Source organism: Pipistrellus hanaki, assembly GCF_964339955.1.
Source record: "Pipistrellus hanaki genome assembly, chromosome: 3".
In the NCBI taxonomy this organism is placed as follows: domain Eukaryota; kingdom Metazoa; phylum Chordata; class Mammalia; order Chiroptera; family Vespertilionidae; genus Pipistrellus; species Pipistrellus hanaki.
The window spans coordinates 23,008,608-23,029,022 of record NC_140505.1 but is presented as its reverse complement, the minus strand read 5'-3'; the positions used below and the strand labels follow the sequence as shown (position 1 = coordinate 23,029,022).

Here is a 20,415-nt window from a genome sequence, read left to right as displayed (position 1 = left end):
ACATCCTCAACTGGAAGTATTACCATCTTTTTAATTAAGTTAGTCATGTTTAATTTTTTTCCCCCTGTCACTTCCACAAGTAGTTGATATCTAAGTCCATAGCTACTTTTTCTATTTCATTTACTTTTTGGTTAAGATTATCTTGTCTTCACCAGAATATAACCACTATTTCAGTTTTCCCCCATATATCTTTGTTATTGCTACTGAAATTATTTTTCTTGGTTTATACCTCAGGCTTCATAAATAGAAAAAGGATGATATTTTCCTCAAATACAAGTTATCTCTTGGTTCAGTTTTCCTGTAGGATAAAGTCCAATTTTACATAACAGTCAGTAGCAGTCTTTACAAAGTGATCTATCTAGTTCCCCATCCTAATGCCCCCAAACTTATCACAGAAACCATATCCTTTCCGCACTGGCCTTAGACTGCACACCTGAGTTCATCTTGTTTATACTAGTACCTGTATTGCTCCCCTCCCCCCCCCCCCCCCATCCTTGGGGTGAGGTGGACAGTGCAGTTTAGGTTTAAACTTGCTTTTTTAATAGTTATTATATAATGTCCTTAGACAAGCTTCTTAAGATCCAGTAATATATTATTTGCACTTGATACAAGTTGGCTTCCTCTTTCAACTCTTCTCCAATCACAATTAGAATTTTATCTTTCTCATTTATACAGAGCATTAGTTTCTCTCTTACAGCACTTAATGTTTTCTGCTTTATATAATAACTTAATGTTATATGTTTTCACTCTTCTTCTACATCACATGCCTTTTAAGGAATTGATATTGTGATTTCTTGCACTTAATTCAGTTGAAGTATTCAATCTTAGGTGAAGGCTTTGCTTTGTTTAATCCATTCTGTGTCATTTAGTTCCTAAATGACCAACATGATAGGGATATGATATTTTTGGACCAAAGTTGTCAATACAAGGACCAATGTGTAAAAACTCCATCTACTTAGTTAGAAATTTATTCGTCCTAAAGTTACATATAACTCTTTCTTGTAGGGATTTATTTATTTATTCATTCATTAAATACATTTTTATTGATTTCAGAGAAGAAGGGGGAGAGCTGTAGAAACATCAGTGGTAGGAGATAATTACTGGTTGGCTACCTCCTGCACACCCAACAACCTGGGCATGTGTCTTGGCTTGGAATCAACTCTGATGACCTGATTCATAGGTTGATGGTCAACCACTGAGCAATACCGGCCGGGCTTTTATAGGAATTTAAAAGTGTAATTTTAATGTGTTTAAATTAATGCTAAGAAAAAGTACTGTTGCCTGAATGATTGGTTTTGTGTGTTTTTTTACAGCCAGTTGCTGAACCAATTCCCATCTGTAGTTTCTGTCTTGGTACAAAAGAACAAAACCGAGAAAAGAAGCCAGAAGAACTTATCTCCTGTGCAGACTGTGGCAACAGTGGTATGTGGATCCTTTCTATCCCTCCCTTCCTTTCTCCTTCCCACCCTCCCTCCGGTCCCTCCTTATTCCTTCCTTCCTAATAATAGTTACTTGATTTTTAGAGTTTTCAAAGAATAGTTTATTGATTTTTAGAGAGAGGGGGAAAGGGAGAGAGAGAAAAACATTGATCAGCTGCCTCCTGCATGCCCCCTTTGGGAGATCGAGTCCACAACCTGGGCATATGCCCTGACAGGGAATTGAACTGGCAACCTTTTGGTGCATGGGATGAAGCCCAACCACTGAGCCACATGTGGTGGGTCCCTCTGTTTTTTTCTAACACATGCTACCAGAGATATTCTTCGTCTACATTTTAAGAACTTACAAGGGTAGCCCTGGCCAGATTGCTTAGTTAATTAGAGAGACCATTGTTCCAATACTCCAAGGTGGTTGTTTCGAAATGATCCCCAGATAGGGCACATACAAGAATGAATGAATGAATGAATGAATGAATGAATGAATGAATGGAACAACAAATAAATGTCCATCTGTACCTCTAAAAAAAAAAATCAGTTATAAAGAAGAACTTAATCATCAACAAATCAACCAACGACAAATGTTGGCGAGGTTGTGGAGAAAAGGGAAACTTAGTACACTGCTGTTGGGAATGCAGACTTGTGCAGCAACTGTGGAAAACAGTATGGCGTTTTCCTCAGTAAATTAAAAATGGAACTCCCACTTGACCCAGTCATCCCACTTCTAGAAATATATTGTAAGAAATCTAAAATACTTATCAGAAAGAACATATGCACCCCTATATTCATAGCAGTGCAATTTATATACTAAAAACTTGGAAACAGCCTAAGTGCCCATCAACAGATGAGTGGATTAAAAAACTATGGTACATTTTCACAATGGAATACTACATGGCAATAAAAAAGAAAGAGCTCTTACCATTTGCAACAGCATGGATGGACCTGGAGAGTATTATGCTGAGTGAAATAAGCCAGTCTAAGTAAGATAAGTATTATATGATCTCACTCACGTGAAATCTAATGAACAGATAAACTGATGATCAAAAATAGACAAAGCTATAGAAGCATGAACAAACTGTTGACCCTCAGAGGGAAGGCAGGGGAGGGTGGGTGGGAAGAGATCCACCAATAAACTTGAATGCATATGTGCGTGACCCATGGACACAGACAGTGGGGTGGTGAGGGCCTGGCGGAGGGGTAGGGGGTGTGGAGGGTGGGAGTGGGCTGGAAAAGGTTAATTGGGGAAAAAGGAGGACCTATATAATACTTTTAACAATAAAGATTTAAGTAAAATAAAAGAATTTAAGGCTTTACAGGAAGGCCTTAAAAATCAGCTTTATCTTTGATCATCAGCTTACTTTTCAATGTTCTATATTTCACAAGTCAGAAAAACACTAGATACTTAAAAAGGAATGGAATTTAATGGTGCAATCAGGTATTTGTGAAGTTGTTGGAAGGACTGAAGAGGCAAGCTGTAGGCTGGGTTTTAAGGACTGATTCCTGGGACATTGCAGAACTAACCTACCAAAGGAATCGCTATATCTACCTTAATTTGAAAGAGGTAGAAGCCCTAGCCAGTTTGGCTCAGTGGATAGAATGTCGGCATGGAGACTGAAGGGTCCCAAATTTGATTTCGGTCAAGGGCAGTTACCTTGGTTGTAGGTTCTATCCCTGGCCGTGGTTGGGATGCGAGTGGGAGGCAGACAATCAATGTGTCTCCTTCACATGGATGTTTCTCTGTGTGTGTTTCTCCTCCTTTCCCTTTCTAAAAATCAATGGGAAAATATCCGTGGGCAAGGATTAACCAAAAAAAGAAAATGAAGAAGGAAAAGAAGAAGAGGTGGAAGTGGGAGGCTGCTGTGGAACTATTGAGTTTGATACTCAAATGCTGAATTTGGCCATCATCACAACTGCTCTGTGTAGCTGTAAAGGCAAAGGGTAGATAGATAATGGCATTTCTATGACTTTGCTTATTAAAAAACAGTCAGTATGAGGAGGAAGATGGTCTTTGCTTCATTTCTGCAATTCAGAAGTCACTCAAACACATTCAGTTAGTAGGACTTTGCTCATATCTGAAGCCTAGCTGCATAAAGTCCAAGGGACTGTGTCTATGAACAGGCAGTTTATATAAGAGAAAGTTAATAGTTGAGCATATAAAAAAATGTTTTACCCAAATAATAATAAGAATTCACACCAAAGCAGCAGTGAAGTGTCAATTCATAGCTATTATAATAATAAAACTTGAAATTGTGGGAAAACATTTGTACTTGCTGGTGGCCCTGGACATATAGGGTTTAGAACATGTTTTGGCAGTGCATTTCTATCAAGCTATAAAAAATGTTTACTGGTATTTCATTTTGCTCACCAACTCACTTTGAGGAATTTATTATTAATTTGAAAGAAGGAAAATATCTATAAACATGAAATAATTTATATTGTGCTCTATTATGGGTAATAGTCTAAGTACTTAATAGTAAGGAAATGGTCAGGTAGGTTATAGTGAATCAACTCAATGGGATGTAATATGTTTAAGGAATATAAATATAAAATTCATTATTGAATAAAATAATGAAAAACACAACAAAACAGTATATACCCTATAATTAAAACCATGTAAGTGTTTTTACCATGTTTAGAAAAGAAAATAATAGAAAAAATGGCTATTCTAGGATGATGAGATTATGAATGAAAGTTTTACACCTCTTCCATTTTCCTTTAATGTTTGTGATATTTTGATGATAAACTTCTTACCACCTCATTGGAGAGACTATTATTTAGGAATAGAAAAGAGAGGAGAAAAAATAATTTAACCGGTCCTTTCTCTCACCAATAATAATCCTATATAATAAAAGGCTAATATGCAATCAACTGAACGGCACAACAACTGGTCACCATAACATGCACTGACCACCAGGGGGCAGATACTTAACGCAGGAGAACATGGCTAGCCAGAAGCTGGGCTCGTGGCTGGTGAGCACAGCAGCGGTGGTGAGAGCCTCTCCTGCCTCTGTGGCAGCGCTAAGGATGTCCAACTGAGGCTTAGGCTGTCAGTCAGACATCCCCCAAGGGCTCCCGGACTGTGAGAGGGTGTACAAAGGCTGAGGGACACCGCCCCCCCCCCCCCCCAAGTGCACAAGTTTCATGCACCAGGTCTCTAGTAATAATAATAATGATAACCAAATTTTAGAGGAAAGGGGATAAACCTTTTCAGAGTTGAGGGCAAATTGACTACTCTAAATTTTTGAGAAGCAAACTGATACTAATTGTTGGAAAAGGAAACATGTTTTTCTGTTACTGTTAATTCTGGTTATAGTAGAAATATTCCTTACGTTTTAATTTTAGCTTGAGTACCTTAAATCATGAATGAATAACTCACTTTATTTTATTTTATTTATTTATTTTTAAAATATATTTTATTGATTTTTCACAGAGAGGAAGGGAGAGAGATAGAGAGCTAGAAACGTCGATGAGAGAGAAACATCGACCAGCTGCCTCTTGCACACCCCTACCGGGGATGTGCCTGCAACCAAAGTACAAGCCCTTGACCGGAATCGAACCTGGGACCTTTCAGTCCGCAGACCAACGTTCTACAGCTGAGCCAAACCTGTTTCGGCTGAATAACTCACTTTAAATTAAGTCCTTTAAAATGTTTGTAGCATCATATCTTAGCATGTTATAAAGGTTTTGCATATTCTTCCAGAAATGTCCTGGCCATCTTGTGTATTATATACATACAAGCATGTGTACACACATAATGCTTTATTTCAGGATTAATAAAAATTTGGAGTTTGTCAAGTTTTTTATAATCATATTTGTGGAGTGTAGACTAAATTCTATTTAGCATTAATAAAATTGAATTGGAATATAAGTCCTAATGAAAAGGGTATATAGTAAGCTTCCAGGAGCATCCTCTTTATTTTATTTTATTTTTGATATATGTTTTGATACTGACTTTTCCTACATTATTCCTTTAATACATTTACAAAATGATAGATGATGGTTTCATTGGTGAATTTTTCTCTCTTATTAGGTCATCCATCCTGTTTAAAGTTTTCCCCTGAACTAACGGTTAGAGTGAAGGCCTTACGGTGGCAGTGCATCGAGTGTAAGACCTGTAGCTCTTGTCGAGATCAAGGCAAAAATGCAGTGAGTATCTTTAACTTCTAAAGTGAATATTTCATTTAGGAATATTCTATTGTATTTTCTATATATGGTTGGTTATTTTTTTAGTCACTTCATCCAGCAGAATTTAGAACAGTAGACTCTTTAAATTTATATATTATTAGTTTAGTATGCTTGCTCATTGAGATTTAGATTTTTAGGTAGTTTCTGAAGCACTTTAATTATAAATTTGCAGAGACCAAACTATTTTATTTTATTTATTAAAAAAATTTTTAAAAATTAATTCAGAGAGGAAGGGAGAGAGAGAGAGAGAAACATCAATGTTGAGAGAGAGTCATTGATCAGCTGTCTTCTTCATGCCCTACACTGGGGGTTGAGCCCACAACCCAGGCATATGCCCTAACTGGGAACCAAACCATGACCTATATAGGTCAACACTCAGTTACTGAACCATATCACCTAGGAAACAGACCAAATTATTTTAAAATAATATTTTGAAATTGTTTGAGTAGTATGGGGGCATTCATTTAGGACTAGTCAGTTAATATATTAATTACAAATTGTCTTTTTTTTTTTAACTATTAAAACTGATTAAAGTTAGCTTCTATCTGATTCCTGGATAAACTTGAAAGTAATGAAACTCATTATTATTTATTTATTTAAAAACGTATTTTATTGATTTTTTACAGAGAGGAAGAGAGTGGGATAAGAGAGTTAGAAACATCGATGAGAGAGAATCATGGATCAGCTGCCTCTGGCACATCCCCAGTAGGGTACATGCCCTTGACCTCACTAAGGTACATGCCCTTGACCGGAATCAAACCTGGGACCTTTTAGTCCGCAGGCCGACTCTCTATCCACTGAGCCAAACCGGTTTCGGCTACTATTTATTTTTAATTTATATTTAATTTGATTTTATTGATTTCAGAGAGAAAGGGAGGGAGAGATAGAAACATCAAAGATGACTCAGTGATCAGCTGCCTCCTGCATGCCCCCCTGCTGGGAATCAAGCCCACAACCCAGGCATGTGCCCTGACCCAGCATCTAACCATGACCTAATTCATAGGTCAATGCTCAACCACTGAGCCACATTGGCTGGGCAAAACTAGTTTCTATTAAAGATCAGATGAAGCAAAAATTCACATCTCTTTGTTAACTCAGACTGTCCATTTATTCAGTTAATAAAAATTAAGGAAACTTTTACTATTGCAGTAATTCCTCTTTCTGAGGTTGTTGAATCTTCCTAACTTTTATGAAGTCACGATCCTGATGTGTTTTCTGTTTTATAAGATTAAGCAGACCTGGCCTTTCTCTTTTTTAGGATAACATGCTCTTTTGTGATTCCTGTGACCGAGGTTTTCACATGGAGTGTTGTGACCCACCACTTACCCGGATGCCAAAAGGTGAGAAATACTTTCTGAAATCAAATTGGCAATATAAAGGGTTATGTTAGTGAAAGCGCCTTTTATCTTCTTTGTTAAAATGAAAGAGTAATTTGCATCTTTTTATTTGGGGTTGTATAAGTAGGAAGAAAAAGATCACCTTAATGGTGAGGGCAGTCTTTCTGTTTAGGCATCCTGATTCTTATGTGATGTGGATTTATTATTAACATCCATAGAGGAAGTTACTCTTTTTCTGCTTTGTCCACCAACTTTAGCATTCATCAGTGATTTTTGCTTGCACCAATTTTACTGTGTATTTGGTAATGATGAGTTTTCTATTTTCATAATTCCGTCTACATTTATTAATTAGAATTCTATAGAGGAGAGCTATCTTTTTCTCCCACTTAATTATTTTTAAATTAATTTATATCATTACAGACTCACCATATTTATTTTATTTTATGGATTTTAACTCATTGCTCTGATTATTTCTTTTTTTGCTAAGTTTGACCCAGATGTGACTATTGGGAGCTCCTTCAAGTTGGTGCCTGTGTCTTTTTGATATGCTTTCATTACCTTTTGAGCACTTCTTGATTATCTGGCACCCCAAGCTATTCTAGCTGGTCTGTATTTTTCCTGTGCCAGTCCTAGAATCAGCCATTACTCTGTGGAATCCTGGCATCTTTTCTTGTAGAATGGTAATTAGAAACCAGTATCTGGGTGCTAGGTATAGAGCAGGGATTTTTAACTGAGGATTAGTGGACGTCAGCCATGTGTGGGCCTCAGATATTTGTAAATCTCTTCTAGTTGTTTGTAGAATTTTGTGTGTATATATTTTTATGTTTATTTTTCTGGGAGGCTTTCATCAGATTCTCAAATGAGAGTCCTTGATTTGAAAGAGGTTAAGAACTCCTGACTTAAGAGTATCTGAACTCTTTCAATGTATTTATATCTATTGTGCTTTTATGTGGAATGTTCTTTCTTTATAGGCATGTGGATATGTCAAATATGTCGACCTAGGAAAAAAGGACGAAAACTTCTACAGAAGAAGGCAGCACAGATAAAACGGCGTTATGCTAATCCAATAGGACGTCCAAAAAACAGGTTAAAGAAACAAAACACGGTGTAAGTTGTACTTGTGGCAAGGTGAGGGGAGAAAAGGATAGGGTCTTCTCTATTGATAGGGTCTTCGCTATAGTGTAGGATTCACTTATTTGCTTTATGAGAACATTTCCAATGGTTATAATTGGCACTTTTATGTAATAATAATGGCTAACATTTATTGTATGTTAAATCATTTAATTCTCCCAACAACTCAATGAAGTAGGGACTATTGTTACTCTTATTTTTTGAAGGTGGAAACTATAGTATAGAGAAATTAACTTGCATAAGTTTATAGTAAATGTTGAACTGGGATTAAAGTTCAAGTAGTCTGGCACCTATGCCTGGCTCTTACTATTGCCTTATAAAAAAATAAGAAGGAAAAAATTGTTACTGTAGCATTTCACAGATTTCTCTGCTGATATTAGTCTCAGTAGTTTATTTCTATTAGCTGTACAAATCACTGGATAGCTTCTACTATTGAGGTCACAGCTAAGTGTCATTTTTATGTTCTGAGGTAAAATAATGCAAGTTTTTGCTCTATTAGCAGAAATCAGGATATAATTATCCTTTGTGGAATAGGAAACTGGGCTATGTCTGGAGGAAGTGGGGCAAGATTCCATAGCTAATTCTACCTTTTTTTTTTTTTTTTTTTTTTTTTTTTTTTTTTTTAAGTATCTAAGGTAATTCACTTTTGATGAAATGTAAAATACCTTAAGGCTTGTAAATCTCTCTTTATTCTCAAACATTTTACCCATTTTTTCTACATTTAAGAGTCTCTTGACTGTGATACATTTGAAATGAATGGGCAACGTCAGATTGAAATATACAGTACCAGCATTGTAGATCATGTTTTTTATTGATTGATTGATTGATTGATTGAGAGAGAGAGAGAAGAAAGAAAGAAAGAAAGAAAGAAAGAAAGAAAGAAAGAAAGAAAGAAACAAACAAACAAACATTGATTTGTTGTTCCACTTACTTATGCATTCATTGGTTGATTCTTGTATGTTCCCTGACCCAGCATCGATTCCCGCAACCTCAGCATATCAGGATGAAGCTCTAACCACCTGAACTACTGGCCAGGGCCTGTAGTTCATATTATAAACCTTAAATCAAGCTTTAATTTTCCTATAAAGTGATCTTTTGATTCCTCACTTTCAGAGAATAAACCATCCTTGTTTTTAAAGGTAAAAGTATAAATCTGAGTTGGTATAGAGATCATAGGACTTTATGCCTGAAAGGATCTGACTTGTTCTCTGGTCCAGCTCTCATTAAACAGATGAAGACTGATATTTAGAGAGAATGTGATTTGTCCAAGATGTACAGCTAGTAAGTGGCAGAATTATGCCTTCTGGCTCCTGGCTTAGGATTTGTTTCAATATAAAATAACTAGGCTTCTTGGAAATAAGAGTTTTTAGAAATATTGCTGTTTCTTTATATAATATTTATAATTTATGAAATATTTTAATATAGACTTTTTATAAAGTTGTAGGTTATTTACTAATTATATGTTATATAATAAATAGAAACTTCATACAGATTTTAAAAAAATAGTTATCCTTTTTCCTTTTTGATTGTTTAGATCAAAAGGTCCCTTCAGCAAAGTTCGAACTGGCCCTGGAAGGGGTCGGAAACGGAAAATCACTCTCTCCAGCCAATCAGCATCATCAGAAGAAGGGTATTTGGAGCGAATAGATGGCTTGGACTTCTGCAGAGATAGCAGTGTCTCTTTGAAATTCAACAAGAAAACCAAAGGGCTCATTGATGGCCTTACCAAATTCTTCACCCCTTCCCCTGATGGGCGGAAACCACGAGGGGAAGTGGTAGACTACTCTGAGCAATATAGAATCAGGAAAAAGGGCAACAGAAAATCAAGCTCTTCAGATTGGCCCACAGGTAAAGGTTGTTCACTAAGAAACAAAAAGTATTTCAAAAGCGTGTTATTTATAATAACACTAGTTCTCTGGAATACACTTATTTGATTAGTAAAAATTAGTTATGGAACATAAGAATGTATTAAAGATACACATATAATGAAAATAAGGTGATAACTATGGCAAGAATGTGTAAGGCTGGACATGAAGTTGCAGAAGGGACAAATAAGAGCTATTAGACAAAAGATGGTGCTTTTTTGGTAGAACCACGAAGAATCTGCCGTTAGATATTTAGGCTATATGCTTGAATCAAGGATAATTGTTTGTTTCATAAATTATAAAATAAATCATGTGATGAGCATCATGATGCTTATTTACATAATTCCTGAAGGAAGTTGGAAAGAGTAAGGGTGAATAAAATGCTGTTGATTTAAGAAAGCACAAGGAAATGAATAAAATATCAGGAAATATAAGGTCATTGATTTTTCTACTTCAAATCTTGGCAAATACATTTATAATTTTTCACTTAAAAGAGAGAGAGAGTCATAGCTTCAGTCCATTTGTTTATGTATCAGGCTAAGTGGTTTCCTTTTCAAAGTATAAAACATCTGAGAAAAATATTTAATAGTGTAGTAGGTAATTCAAGTTAGAGGAGAACATTTTCATGAGCTCTTTGGATAACTGAAACTTAAACTAGCCTTGTTGCTTGAGTGCTATGAGTTTAGAGAACCTAGCACTGAGAAGAAAGTAGAAATGGCCCGAGGAAAGGAGCAGAATGGGAATGGACTTTTTTGGATAACAAGCCTCTTTTGTCTCATATACTGTAAGATAATGTCTTCACTTTGATTTTCTTCTTCTGAATGTCCCATTGGTGATAGTTTTCACTGCATCATTGTTTTCATTCTTGCTTATATAAATGGTTGATGGGTTTGGAGCAAAAGAGAAAATTCTCATCATTGTAAGGTGCCACTATTTAATGCTATATTGATCAAGTTTTCACCAAAGTGGCAATCAACTAATTACTGTATGCATTTAAGTACTTTTTATGTCTTTATCAACTATGTAGACTGTAGAAAAGCTCTAGTTTCAGCATGTTTAAGAAGATATGCAAGTCATTTAGTTTGGACTTAGATGGAAAGAATAAAGCAGATCTTGATGAAAGGCAATATTATATTAACTATTTCACTATGGATGATTTTTAGAAGAATCTACTGGAATACTATAGAAATAGAAATGTATTAGAGCAAATGTATAAAGTATATGGAGAATCAATATTGATTTTTAGGCATTGGTGTGAGCTTTTGCTTTAATTGGCTCTGTCATTTTTAAAAAATGAGTTTTAGAGTTTAAGGAGCAACCTTGCACCATCTGATAACTATGCTACTGATTGCTGTACTACTAGATTGTGCCTGCATCTGTCTGTGTCATGCACTAGAGGGCATTCATGTCACATAGCATCTTTATATATGTTTTTCAGTTTGGGAATATTGTGAACAATGAGTCCTTGTTCTTTTTCTTATACTAAATGAATAACAGACAGCTTATATGTGCAGTTGATAAGAACTACCTCACTAATTGGTCTTTTCAGCTACGTTCATACAGAGAGGAAATGCTGATGGCACACTATCAGCAGTGTCATCTTGAAATGCAAAGAATAATGATCCATGTAATCCCTCAACACTCCTTCACTAATTTTTTTTCACTGCATTCTCCTGCAGTGAAGATGCCTCCTTTAGCGGGCAGTTACAATTTATCATACTTATCCAGATAATTATCTCTGTGATCCTCAGGTTTGTGGAGTTCTTACTTTAACAGGGACAGACTGTGAAGGGAGTTGGTATTTCTTGACATCAGTTAAGGTAGCCATTTCAAAGGTTATCTTTTGCTGAGATAAGAATGTATTGGCCTTAAGGTGATCCTTCACTGAGAAGTTTGAAAGAGCAGATTTTCTGTTTCCAGGTGATGAAAATTATGTCTTGTTATAACATAAACTTCTCCCATATTACCAAGGATTGAAAAAATAATGTACAATGTACACAAAAAGTGTTGTATTCATACTATCTCGAAATAAATTTTATTCTCTTTAGAACTTTTTCTTATTTCGCTTGTATGTATTAATAATATAATACATTAAAATGTAAGCCCTATTAATAACATTTACATTTAGTTATATAGTATTTTTAAGAAGACAATTCAAGGTTTTTTTTATAAGGCTGATATAATACATTATCTTTCTGAGTCAGTTTAATGCTATCTCTTCTCTGTTATATAAAATAATGTAAATAATTATTGAGGTCTCCAAACTGAGATAAAGACTTCTGAAATTTTTTTCTAGATAATGTATTAAACTGAGGGTAGTGTATTAATTATGTGTGAACCTGTTCTTTATATGCAGACAATCAGGATGGCTGGGATGGCAAACAAGAAAGTGAGGAACGGCTTTTTGGGAGCCAGGAAATCATGACTGAGAAAGATATGGAGTTATTTCGTGATATCCAAGAACAAGCATTGCAGGTAAAGTTGGATGTTCAGATTGGACAATCACATAATTTGTTCATGGATGAGAAACAAAAGGTTAATTATATTGTGGGTAAAGCAGTAATAGCAATTTATTGATCCATCTGATCTAGGAATATTCTTCCATGTTTCTTCTCTGTAGAATTATTTTCCTTCCATAAGTTAGTACTTTGGGGAAACTATTGAAAGACTTTTAGCAAGGAAATAGCGGGATTAGATTTGCATTAAAAATAGTGTGGGTTTTTTTGGCCACCATATTAAGAATGGATTGGAATTGGATAAGAGTAGAAGTAGAGAAACTAATTTTGAGGCTTTTTCAATAATCTAGATGAAAGAAGCTGGCCATTTAAACTAAAGAGGTGGCAGTGGAAATGGGAGTGAGGTAGATGGATTTAGAATATATTTTAGCGATGGAATCAGTTGAACTTGGTGATAGATTCTGTGTAATTTGAAGGAGCAAGAGGTCATCAAGGATGACTCTCAGGTTTTCTGACTTAATGTAATCAAGTGGGTTGGAGTGAATGGGAAAGTTACTGCTGATTAGATTAGAGAATGTTTTGAATAATGAAACATTCAGCCTTGGCTGGTTTGCCTCAGTGGATAGTGTGTCAGCCTGTAGACTGAAGGATCCCAGGTTCAATTCCAGTCAAGGACATGTATCTTGGTTGCGGGCACATCCCCAATAGGAAGTGTGCAGGAGACAGCTGATTGATGTTTCTCTCCCATCGATGTTTCTGACTCTCTATCCCTCTCCCTTCCTCTCTGTAAAAAAGTCAATAAAATATATTTTTAAAAAATGAAGCATTCATAAAGATAATGAATAGTCATTTTTGAGAGTCTACATATGGTGTAGTAGAAATTGCTTCAACCTTTGTTTCAAAATTTTTGCAGGAAAATTTTAATATAGATTATTAGTTGTACCATTAAGAGATAAATGAGCCCAGTTGGCATGGCTTAGTTGTTGAGCATAGGCCTATGAACCAGGAGGTCATGGTTTGATTCCTGGTCAGGTCATATGCCCAGATTGTGGGCTCTATCCCCAGTGAATATTTTTTTTAAAAAGAGATAAGTGATAAAGGAGTTAATATTGGAACCCTTCCAGCTAACACCTCACCATTTAGCAAGTGCCTGCTTTGTTTTAGAAACTGCTAGTTATAGGGACTAAGTGAGTAAGTGAGTAAGACATAGAATTTACAATTTAGTGGGAAACTCAGAAAAGCAGATCCAATATTTGTGCCAATATTGAGTAACTAAATTTAATATGGTATATTTCTAATTCAAGAGTTACTGACATGCTTAGCAAGATTTTTATCAAAAAGGAAAGGGCCATTTATTAATTGGTTTTGATTTTTGTTTTTTTGTTTTAATTTCAGGAGAAATAAGGATATAGTTTGCCTGGCTCTATGTTCCATCATTAACTATATAAGGAACATTTCTATAAAAAAGAACCACCTCTGAAAAGAAAATAGAAGCATAAAAAATTACTAATGTAGGCTTTTGTTCTGGAATTTTATTTCAACTATCATGTTAAGAGCTTGGAGGAGATGGTATTTTTGATAAGGTCCATCACCAAAAAGAAGCATTTGTATTCAGCTCATTCCATTGTAGCATAATAGCCTTCTTGAAATATACAGAATGATTTTTACATAAAATAGTAACCAAATAGCATATTGAATTTCCATACTTAATTTTAATGATTTTAGTTTCGCAGGATTTGATTGATAAGCATTTTTGAAATCTGGGGTATTAAAATAATTTTCTTTTTTGAAAAGAATAATAAAGAATTGAACAGTTTAATTAGAGATGAAGTAAGCTAGATTCAGTAATTCTCTCAAGCCCTTAGCTGGTTTGGCTCAATGGATAAGCGTTGACCTGCGGACCGAAGGGTTCCGGGTTTGCTTCTGGTCAGGGGCACATGCCCAGGTTGTGCATTCAATCTCCAGTAGGGAACATGCAGGAGGCATCGATCAATAATTCTCATCATTGATGTTTCTCTCTCTCTAGCGCACGCGCGCTCGCTCTCTCTCTCTCTCTCTCTCTCTCTCTCCCTCTCTCCCCCTTCCCTCCCTCCCTCCCTCTCTTTCTCTGAAATCAATAAAAATATATTTAAAAATAATAATTTTCTAACTCTGAAGTAAAGATTATCCCCATTTTACATATAAGGAGGTTGCATGACTTTGCTGCTATAGCTATAACTCAGGCCTGTGTGACTTCAAATGTTTTGCCTTTAATCACAATAACACCCTGCATTATCCTTTTAAAAAATCTTGCTGGGCCCTACCTAGTTTGCTCAGTGGTTAGAGCGTTGGCCCTCGGACTTATGGATCCTGTGTTTGATTCTGGTAAAGGGCACATTACCTCAGTTGCGGATTCAATCCCCAGTCAGGGAGCAAGTGGAAGACAACCAATGGATGTGTCTCTTTCACATCGATGTTTCTCTTTTTCTCCTCTTCACTTCCACTCTCTCTAAATATTAATGGAAAGAATATCCTCAGGTGAAGATTAATTTAAAAAAATAAAGTTACTGGAGGCACCAGAATTATAAGACATGTACTGAATTCAAGTAGGGAAAGCTACGTAGAAGATAAATAGCAAACAGTGGCATAGAGTACCAATTTATACGATCTGTATTAAATGATACAGATTATTCCACATGTTCACAGCAGATTAAGAATAAGTAAGAATTGGTGTGATCTTGCTAACAATCTTAGATGTTCACAGAAGAAGCAGGCTCAAAGAATGATTAGAATTTAGGTAAATGGAGAGAAAGGGGGCTTAGTAGGTGCAGTAAACATTAACTTGTGCTTTGAGGAATAAATAAGTACTAAAATACAAGAGATATTTCAGTAATTGATCTATCAGATTAATAAATATTTGAGGGCTTACCTTGTACAAGTCACACTGTGGAGATGTAGAAAACACAATAGCTGCCGGTAAAAGTGTATAACACAGGCAGTCCTTACTTTGCACGGCACTATGTTAATGGATATGTGCACATCAGAATTGTGTCCATGCTTTATACATTCCTTTGGTGATTGAGATTTTTATCTCACTTCTGGTATGTGTTTCAGTTAACATGGCACCATGCGGAGCAAGGACCAGCTGTAGTTTAGTGTGAGAGAGAAAACAGAGTGGAACACTTTTTAGGAAATGGTAAGAAATATACTGAATTACTAGCCTAGAACTGGATGTTGGCTAGTAAGAGTGCATTAGTCTTGGTATGCCAGGAATTTAAGGTATCCCCATGACTACTTTTGTTATTGGAGTGATTTCTCCTTGATATCGATGAAGTCAGGGCTGGGGAGTGAGCGACGGCTTTAATGATCTTAGGCATTTTCCCATTAATTATAAGACATATTAAGAGGCTGTTTAGATATATTTGAGTTCATTAACATAATTTTCTAAAGAATTTTAATAGATACTGGTTAAAGGGTTAGGTACTAGAAACAGACTTCAAATCCTATCTCTTCTAAGTGACCTTGGTCGAACAAATTACTTAATAGATTGGTTGAAAGGATTAAATGAGTTGATATTTACAAAATGGCTTAGTGTGTCATTCATGTAGTGAAGGCTAGATAAATGTGAGCTTCTGTTAGCTATCTTAGGAGCAGTTACTAGAAATACATAAATGAATAGAAAATGTGTCTCTTCTAGTTGTGGAGACAATGATAAATAATTAAAACAACGTAATTAGTAATACCGTGTTGCCCTGAAAATAAGACCTAGCGCATGGAAAGATAAGACATCCCCTGAAAATAAGACCTAGCGCAACTTTGGGAGAAAAAAATAATATAAGGCACTGTCTTATTTTCGGGGAAACAGGGTAGGTACTCTTTTACTCTGTTCTAGATACTATATTCAGCATTACATATCAATTGGTTGCTTATAATACAACCTTATATATTATTTGCTCTCATTTTGCAGATGAAATAATTGAAGTCTTAGAAGGATTATTTTATCTAAAATTATATAGTTAAGTTTTAGTTTTAGAATCAGTATTTGAACCCAGGGAGTCTGACCCCAGATCCTTAACTCTTAAACTGCTAGTTTATAGTATAATGTTACTATAGAGATTTACATAGATGTAGTGAGAATAAACAGGAAAGTATCCATCTAGGGATGTTAGCGGAGTCTTTGTAGAGGTTATATTTGAGCAGGGTGTTATGGTACATGGTAAGGAGTTTGTACTTTATTTTTTAGTTACAGTAGCTTTTAAAAATAGTCAAATAGCTCTTGAAGGGCTACTGAAGAATTTTAAAAAGAGGGTGACTTGATTGTATACTTACCTCTGGTGATACAGTGCGTAGTGGATTGAAAAACACTTGAACAAGGACATCTATGAGATCAGTGATTACAGTAGTTAGAATGAGAAGTGACTAGGGTCTAAAGGGAGGTGCAGGAGGTACAGTAGGCAGAGATTTTTGAGAAAGATTTAGGATAGCATAGAAAAGATAGTGTTGGGTTGGGAGTTAGGAAAGATGGAACCAAATAGGTTTCCCAGTGTTCTTCTATTTTTAGTACATGATGATACTAAATGTGGTAGGAGGAGCTTTTATGAATGGAAGAAAAAATCATGCTTTAATAATCTGGGGATTTGTGTAAAGTCTAAAATGGACAACTTTTGTAGACTTGTATATGGAAGTGGGAGAGTTTGGGATAGGAGCCTTGCCGGCTTATCAACAGATGATAGGGGTGAAGCTACATGGTTAATAGCTGAAGTTATAGATAACATTCACTTAACAATAAGTGTTACTGAGTACTGAGTTACCTACCATGTGTCAGACACTGACTATACAGGAGTGAACAGATTTTTTTTTTTTAAATTCTTATTTTATGGAGCTTATAGTTTAGTTGGGGTGGGGATGGTAAATGGTATGCCAGTTATAGAGAAAGTCAGAAGAGGGAAAGAGAAAATTCAGAGGGAAAGGATGGATTTGTGCAGTTTTAAATCATTGTTTTAGGGAATATCTGACATTTAGTAGAACCTTGAAGGAGGTGAGGGAATAAGCCATGTGGATATCAGGGGGAATAGCATTCCAGACAGGGAGCAGGCATGCAAAGGCCCTCGATTGGGTTTTGTGCTTAGCATGGTCAAGGAAATACAAGTAGGACAGTGCTGTTAGAGCTGAGGAGATAAATTAGATAATGAACACAGAAAGATAATGGGAGGCCTGATTTTGTACGGTCTTCTAGACCATTATAAAGGCTATGGTTTTTATACTGAGTGAGATAGGAACTCTTGGAGGATTTTGAGAAGAGTGATACAATCTGACACGTTATAAAAGTACTAGAGGCACTGTGCACGAAATTCATGCAAGGGGCTCGTCCCTCTCAGCCTCAGTGGCTTGCCTTGGTCCTCATAGCCCTGACTTTGTCTAGAAGGTCATCTGGAAGGATGTCCAGAAGGTCATTCGGCTGTCTGGTCTAATTAGCGTATTACGCTTTAATTATATAGATTGCTCTGGCTTCTGTGTAGATTGAAGGAGGAAAATACAAAAGCAGGGAGAACTTATGAGACTATTAGCATTATTTACATAAGAGATGGGGATCAGCCCTAGTTGGTTTGGCTCAGTGGATAGAGTATCAGCCTGCGGACTGAAGATTGCAGGTTCGATTTCAGTCAAAGGTCACATGCCTGGGTTGTGGGCTTGATCCCCAGTAGGGGGCATACAGGAGGTAGCCGATCAGTGATCCTCTCTCATAGATGTTTCTCTCTCTCCCTCTCCCCTCCTCTTCCTCTCTGAAATCAGTAAAAATATTTAGAGAGAGAGAGAGAGAGATGGGGATCATTGTGGTAGTAGTCAATTATAATTCTTGATTATGTTTTGAGGCAGACCCATTAGATATGCTATTGGATTAGATGATTATGAAAGCAAGGAGTAGTGTCCAGAGCACACTCGATGGAGGGAGTTGCCATTTATTGAGATGGAGGAGAACACAAGAGGAAGAGGTGTGGGGAAAAGAAGATCTGGAGTTTGATTTTGGACTGTTGAACTTGAGATTCCTATAACACTAGCATGTCACACTCAAAAGGCTAACACGGCCAAAATAAACAAGGTTTAAGTTTATGTGGACCACAAAAAAAACAAAAGCTTCAATTTTCATAGAAATGTAGGTTTCTTTCGATGGAGACATGCAGAATACAAAGGGCTGGAATAAATGAGTAATCGTTAACATAAAATAATAGACCATTTTAATAAAAATTAATATTTTTTCTTGAACATTAACTTACCAAATACTGAATAACAGCACACATTAATAAGCATAATGCAAATACACCTATTTTTCTTGTGCTGCGAAAGTGAAATATTTCCTGTTGCACACACCAAACAAGTCAGTCCAAGACTAATGATGTCGCAATTGACTACTAAAATACTCGCTGCTAGTATTAGTGGAGAGAAATGGTGCGCGTAAGGCACATAAGGGAAATGAATGCAACATGATTATAGTAATCAGTCATTAGCGAACATTGTAGTTCATGTAATAATTATGTAGAACAGGATATTGTAAAAATTAAGCTACGAAATTTTTCTTACGACATTTCTTAAATACTGTTATATTGGCTGGGCCACAAAATATTCATTGTGGGTCTCAAGTTTGACATGCTTGCTATAACACATTCAAGAGAGGAGCTAGCAATTAGTGGGATGTATGTATCTAGTATTCAACACACAGGTTTAAAAATCTAAATTTAGGACTTGTCAGAAAGTTGGTGGTATTAAAGGAATGAGACTAGATAAAATCACCAAAAGAGAAGAAAAGAGCTTTGAGGAGTCCTGGGATATTTAAACTTGTAGAAATTAGTGAAACTGAGAAGGAATGACCAGTTAAACAAAAACATCTAATTTCCTCCTCTCTCAGCCCCTGGCAGCTACCATTCTGCTTTCTGTCTCTATGAATGTAATTACTCTAGGTAGACCTCATATAAGTGGAATCATGTGGTATTTGTCCATTTGTGTCTGGCTTATTTTACTTAGCATGTTTTCAGAGTTCATCCAATTTGTAGCATGTATCTTTTTAAGGCTAAGTAATATTTAATTGTATGTTTTTACCATGTCTTGTTTATCCATTCATTTGTTTTTGTACACTTGGCTTGCTTCCACCGTCTGGCTATTGTGAATAATGATGCTGTGAACATGAGAGGACAAATATCTATTCAAGCTCCTGCTTTCAATTCTTATATACCCAGGAGTGAATTTGCTGATTCAAATGATAATTTTTATTTTTTTAGGAACTGCCATACTGTTTTCCACAGTGGCTACACCATTTTACATTTCTATCAGCAATGCACAAGAGTTCCAGTTTCTTCACATTCTTTTAAAATACTTGCTGTTTTCTGATTTTTTGTTTTGTTCTGTTTTTTTTTTTTTTAATAGTAGCCATTATAATGAAGTCATATCTCATTGTCTGTATTTGCTTTTCTCTAATGATTAGTTATGTTGAGTATCTTTCATGTTCTTATTGGCCATCTATGTATCTTTTTTGGAGAATGAAAAAGAAATTTATAACTCATCTTACAATAAGATCTCATTTAACTCAATTGTTGGCAAACATGATTTGAACTGACTTGAGACTATGTATTGATATCCCATTTAATGTGAACATTCATGTTTTGCTAAAGAAATATCAATAATGTCAGTTTATGGAGTGTCTGCTGAATCCTACAAGAGTTGTCTATTTAAGATACATATATTAGTATGTATTGTAATGCTTTCCTAACATCAAAAAAAAATTTCAGAATTCCAAAGCATATTCTCTTCCAAGAGTTTTGGATAAAATTCTGTGCACTTGTAGCATCATTTTTTATTTTATTTATTTATTTTTTTAAACTAAGTTTCAGTTCAAAAAAACATGTAGACTTTGGGAATTCAAATTATTAATTAGTTGAGGGCTACCCATATTTCCTATCTCACTTCTACTCATTTTGTTCTTTATGCTTTTCTCTTGATATTTCTATTCTGTATGTTTTTACCGCTTAACCTTTCT

The 20,415-nt window shown here is 35.7% G+C and overlaps 1 protein-coding gene across 3 annotated transcripts in view; it reads left to right on the top strand.

The window, feature by feature from the left end:
- The window catches only part of KAT6A (lysine acetyltransferase 6A), a 97,105-nt gene that overhangs the window by 44,264 nt on the left and 32,426 nt on the right, over window positions 1–20,415 (top strand). For 2 of the 3 annotated variants that reach the window (XM_084879769.1, XM_084879767.1), the window contains 6 exons: window positions 1,314–1,422; window positions 5,464–5,579; window positions 6,877–6,958; window positions 7,927–8,062; window positions 9,621–9,934; window positions 12,308–12,426. In XM_084879769.1, coding sequence (XP_084735895.1) covers window positions 1,314–1,422; window positions 5,464–5,579; window positions 6,877–6,958; window positions 7,927–8,062; window positions 9,621–9,934; window positions 12,308–12,426 — 876 coding nt within the window. The remainder of the gene's footprint in view (window positions 1–1,313; window positions 1,423–5,463; window positions 5,580–6,876; window positions 6,959–7,926; window positions 8,063–9,620; window positions 9,935–12,307; window positions 12,427–20,415) is intronic. The other variant, XM_084879768.1, reaches the window with a different exon arrangement.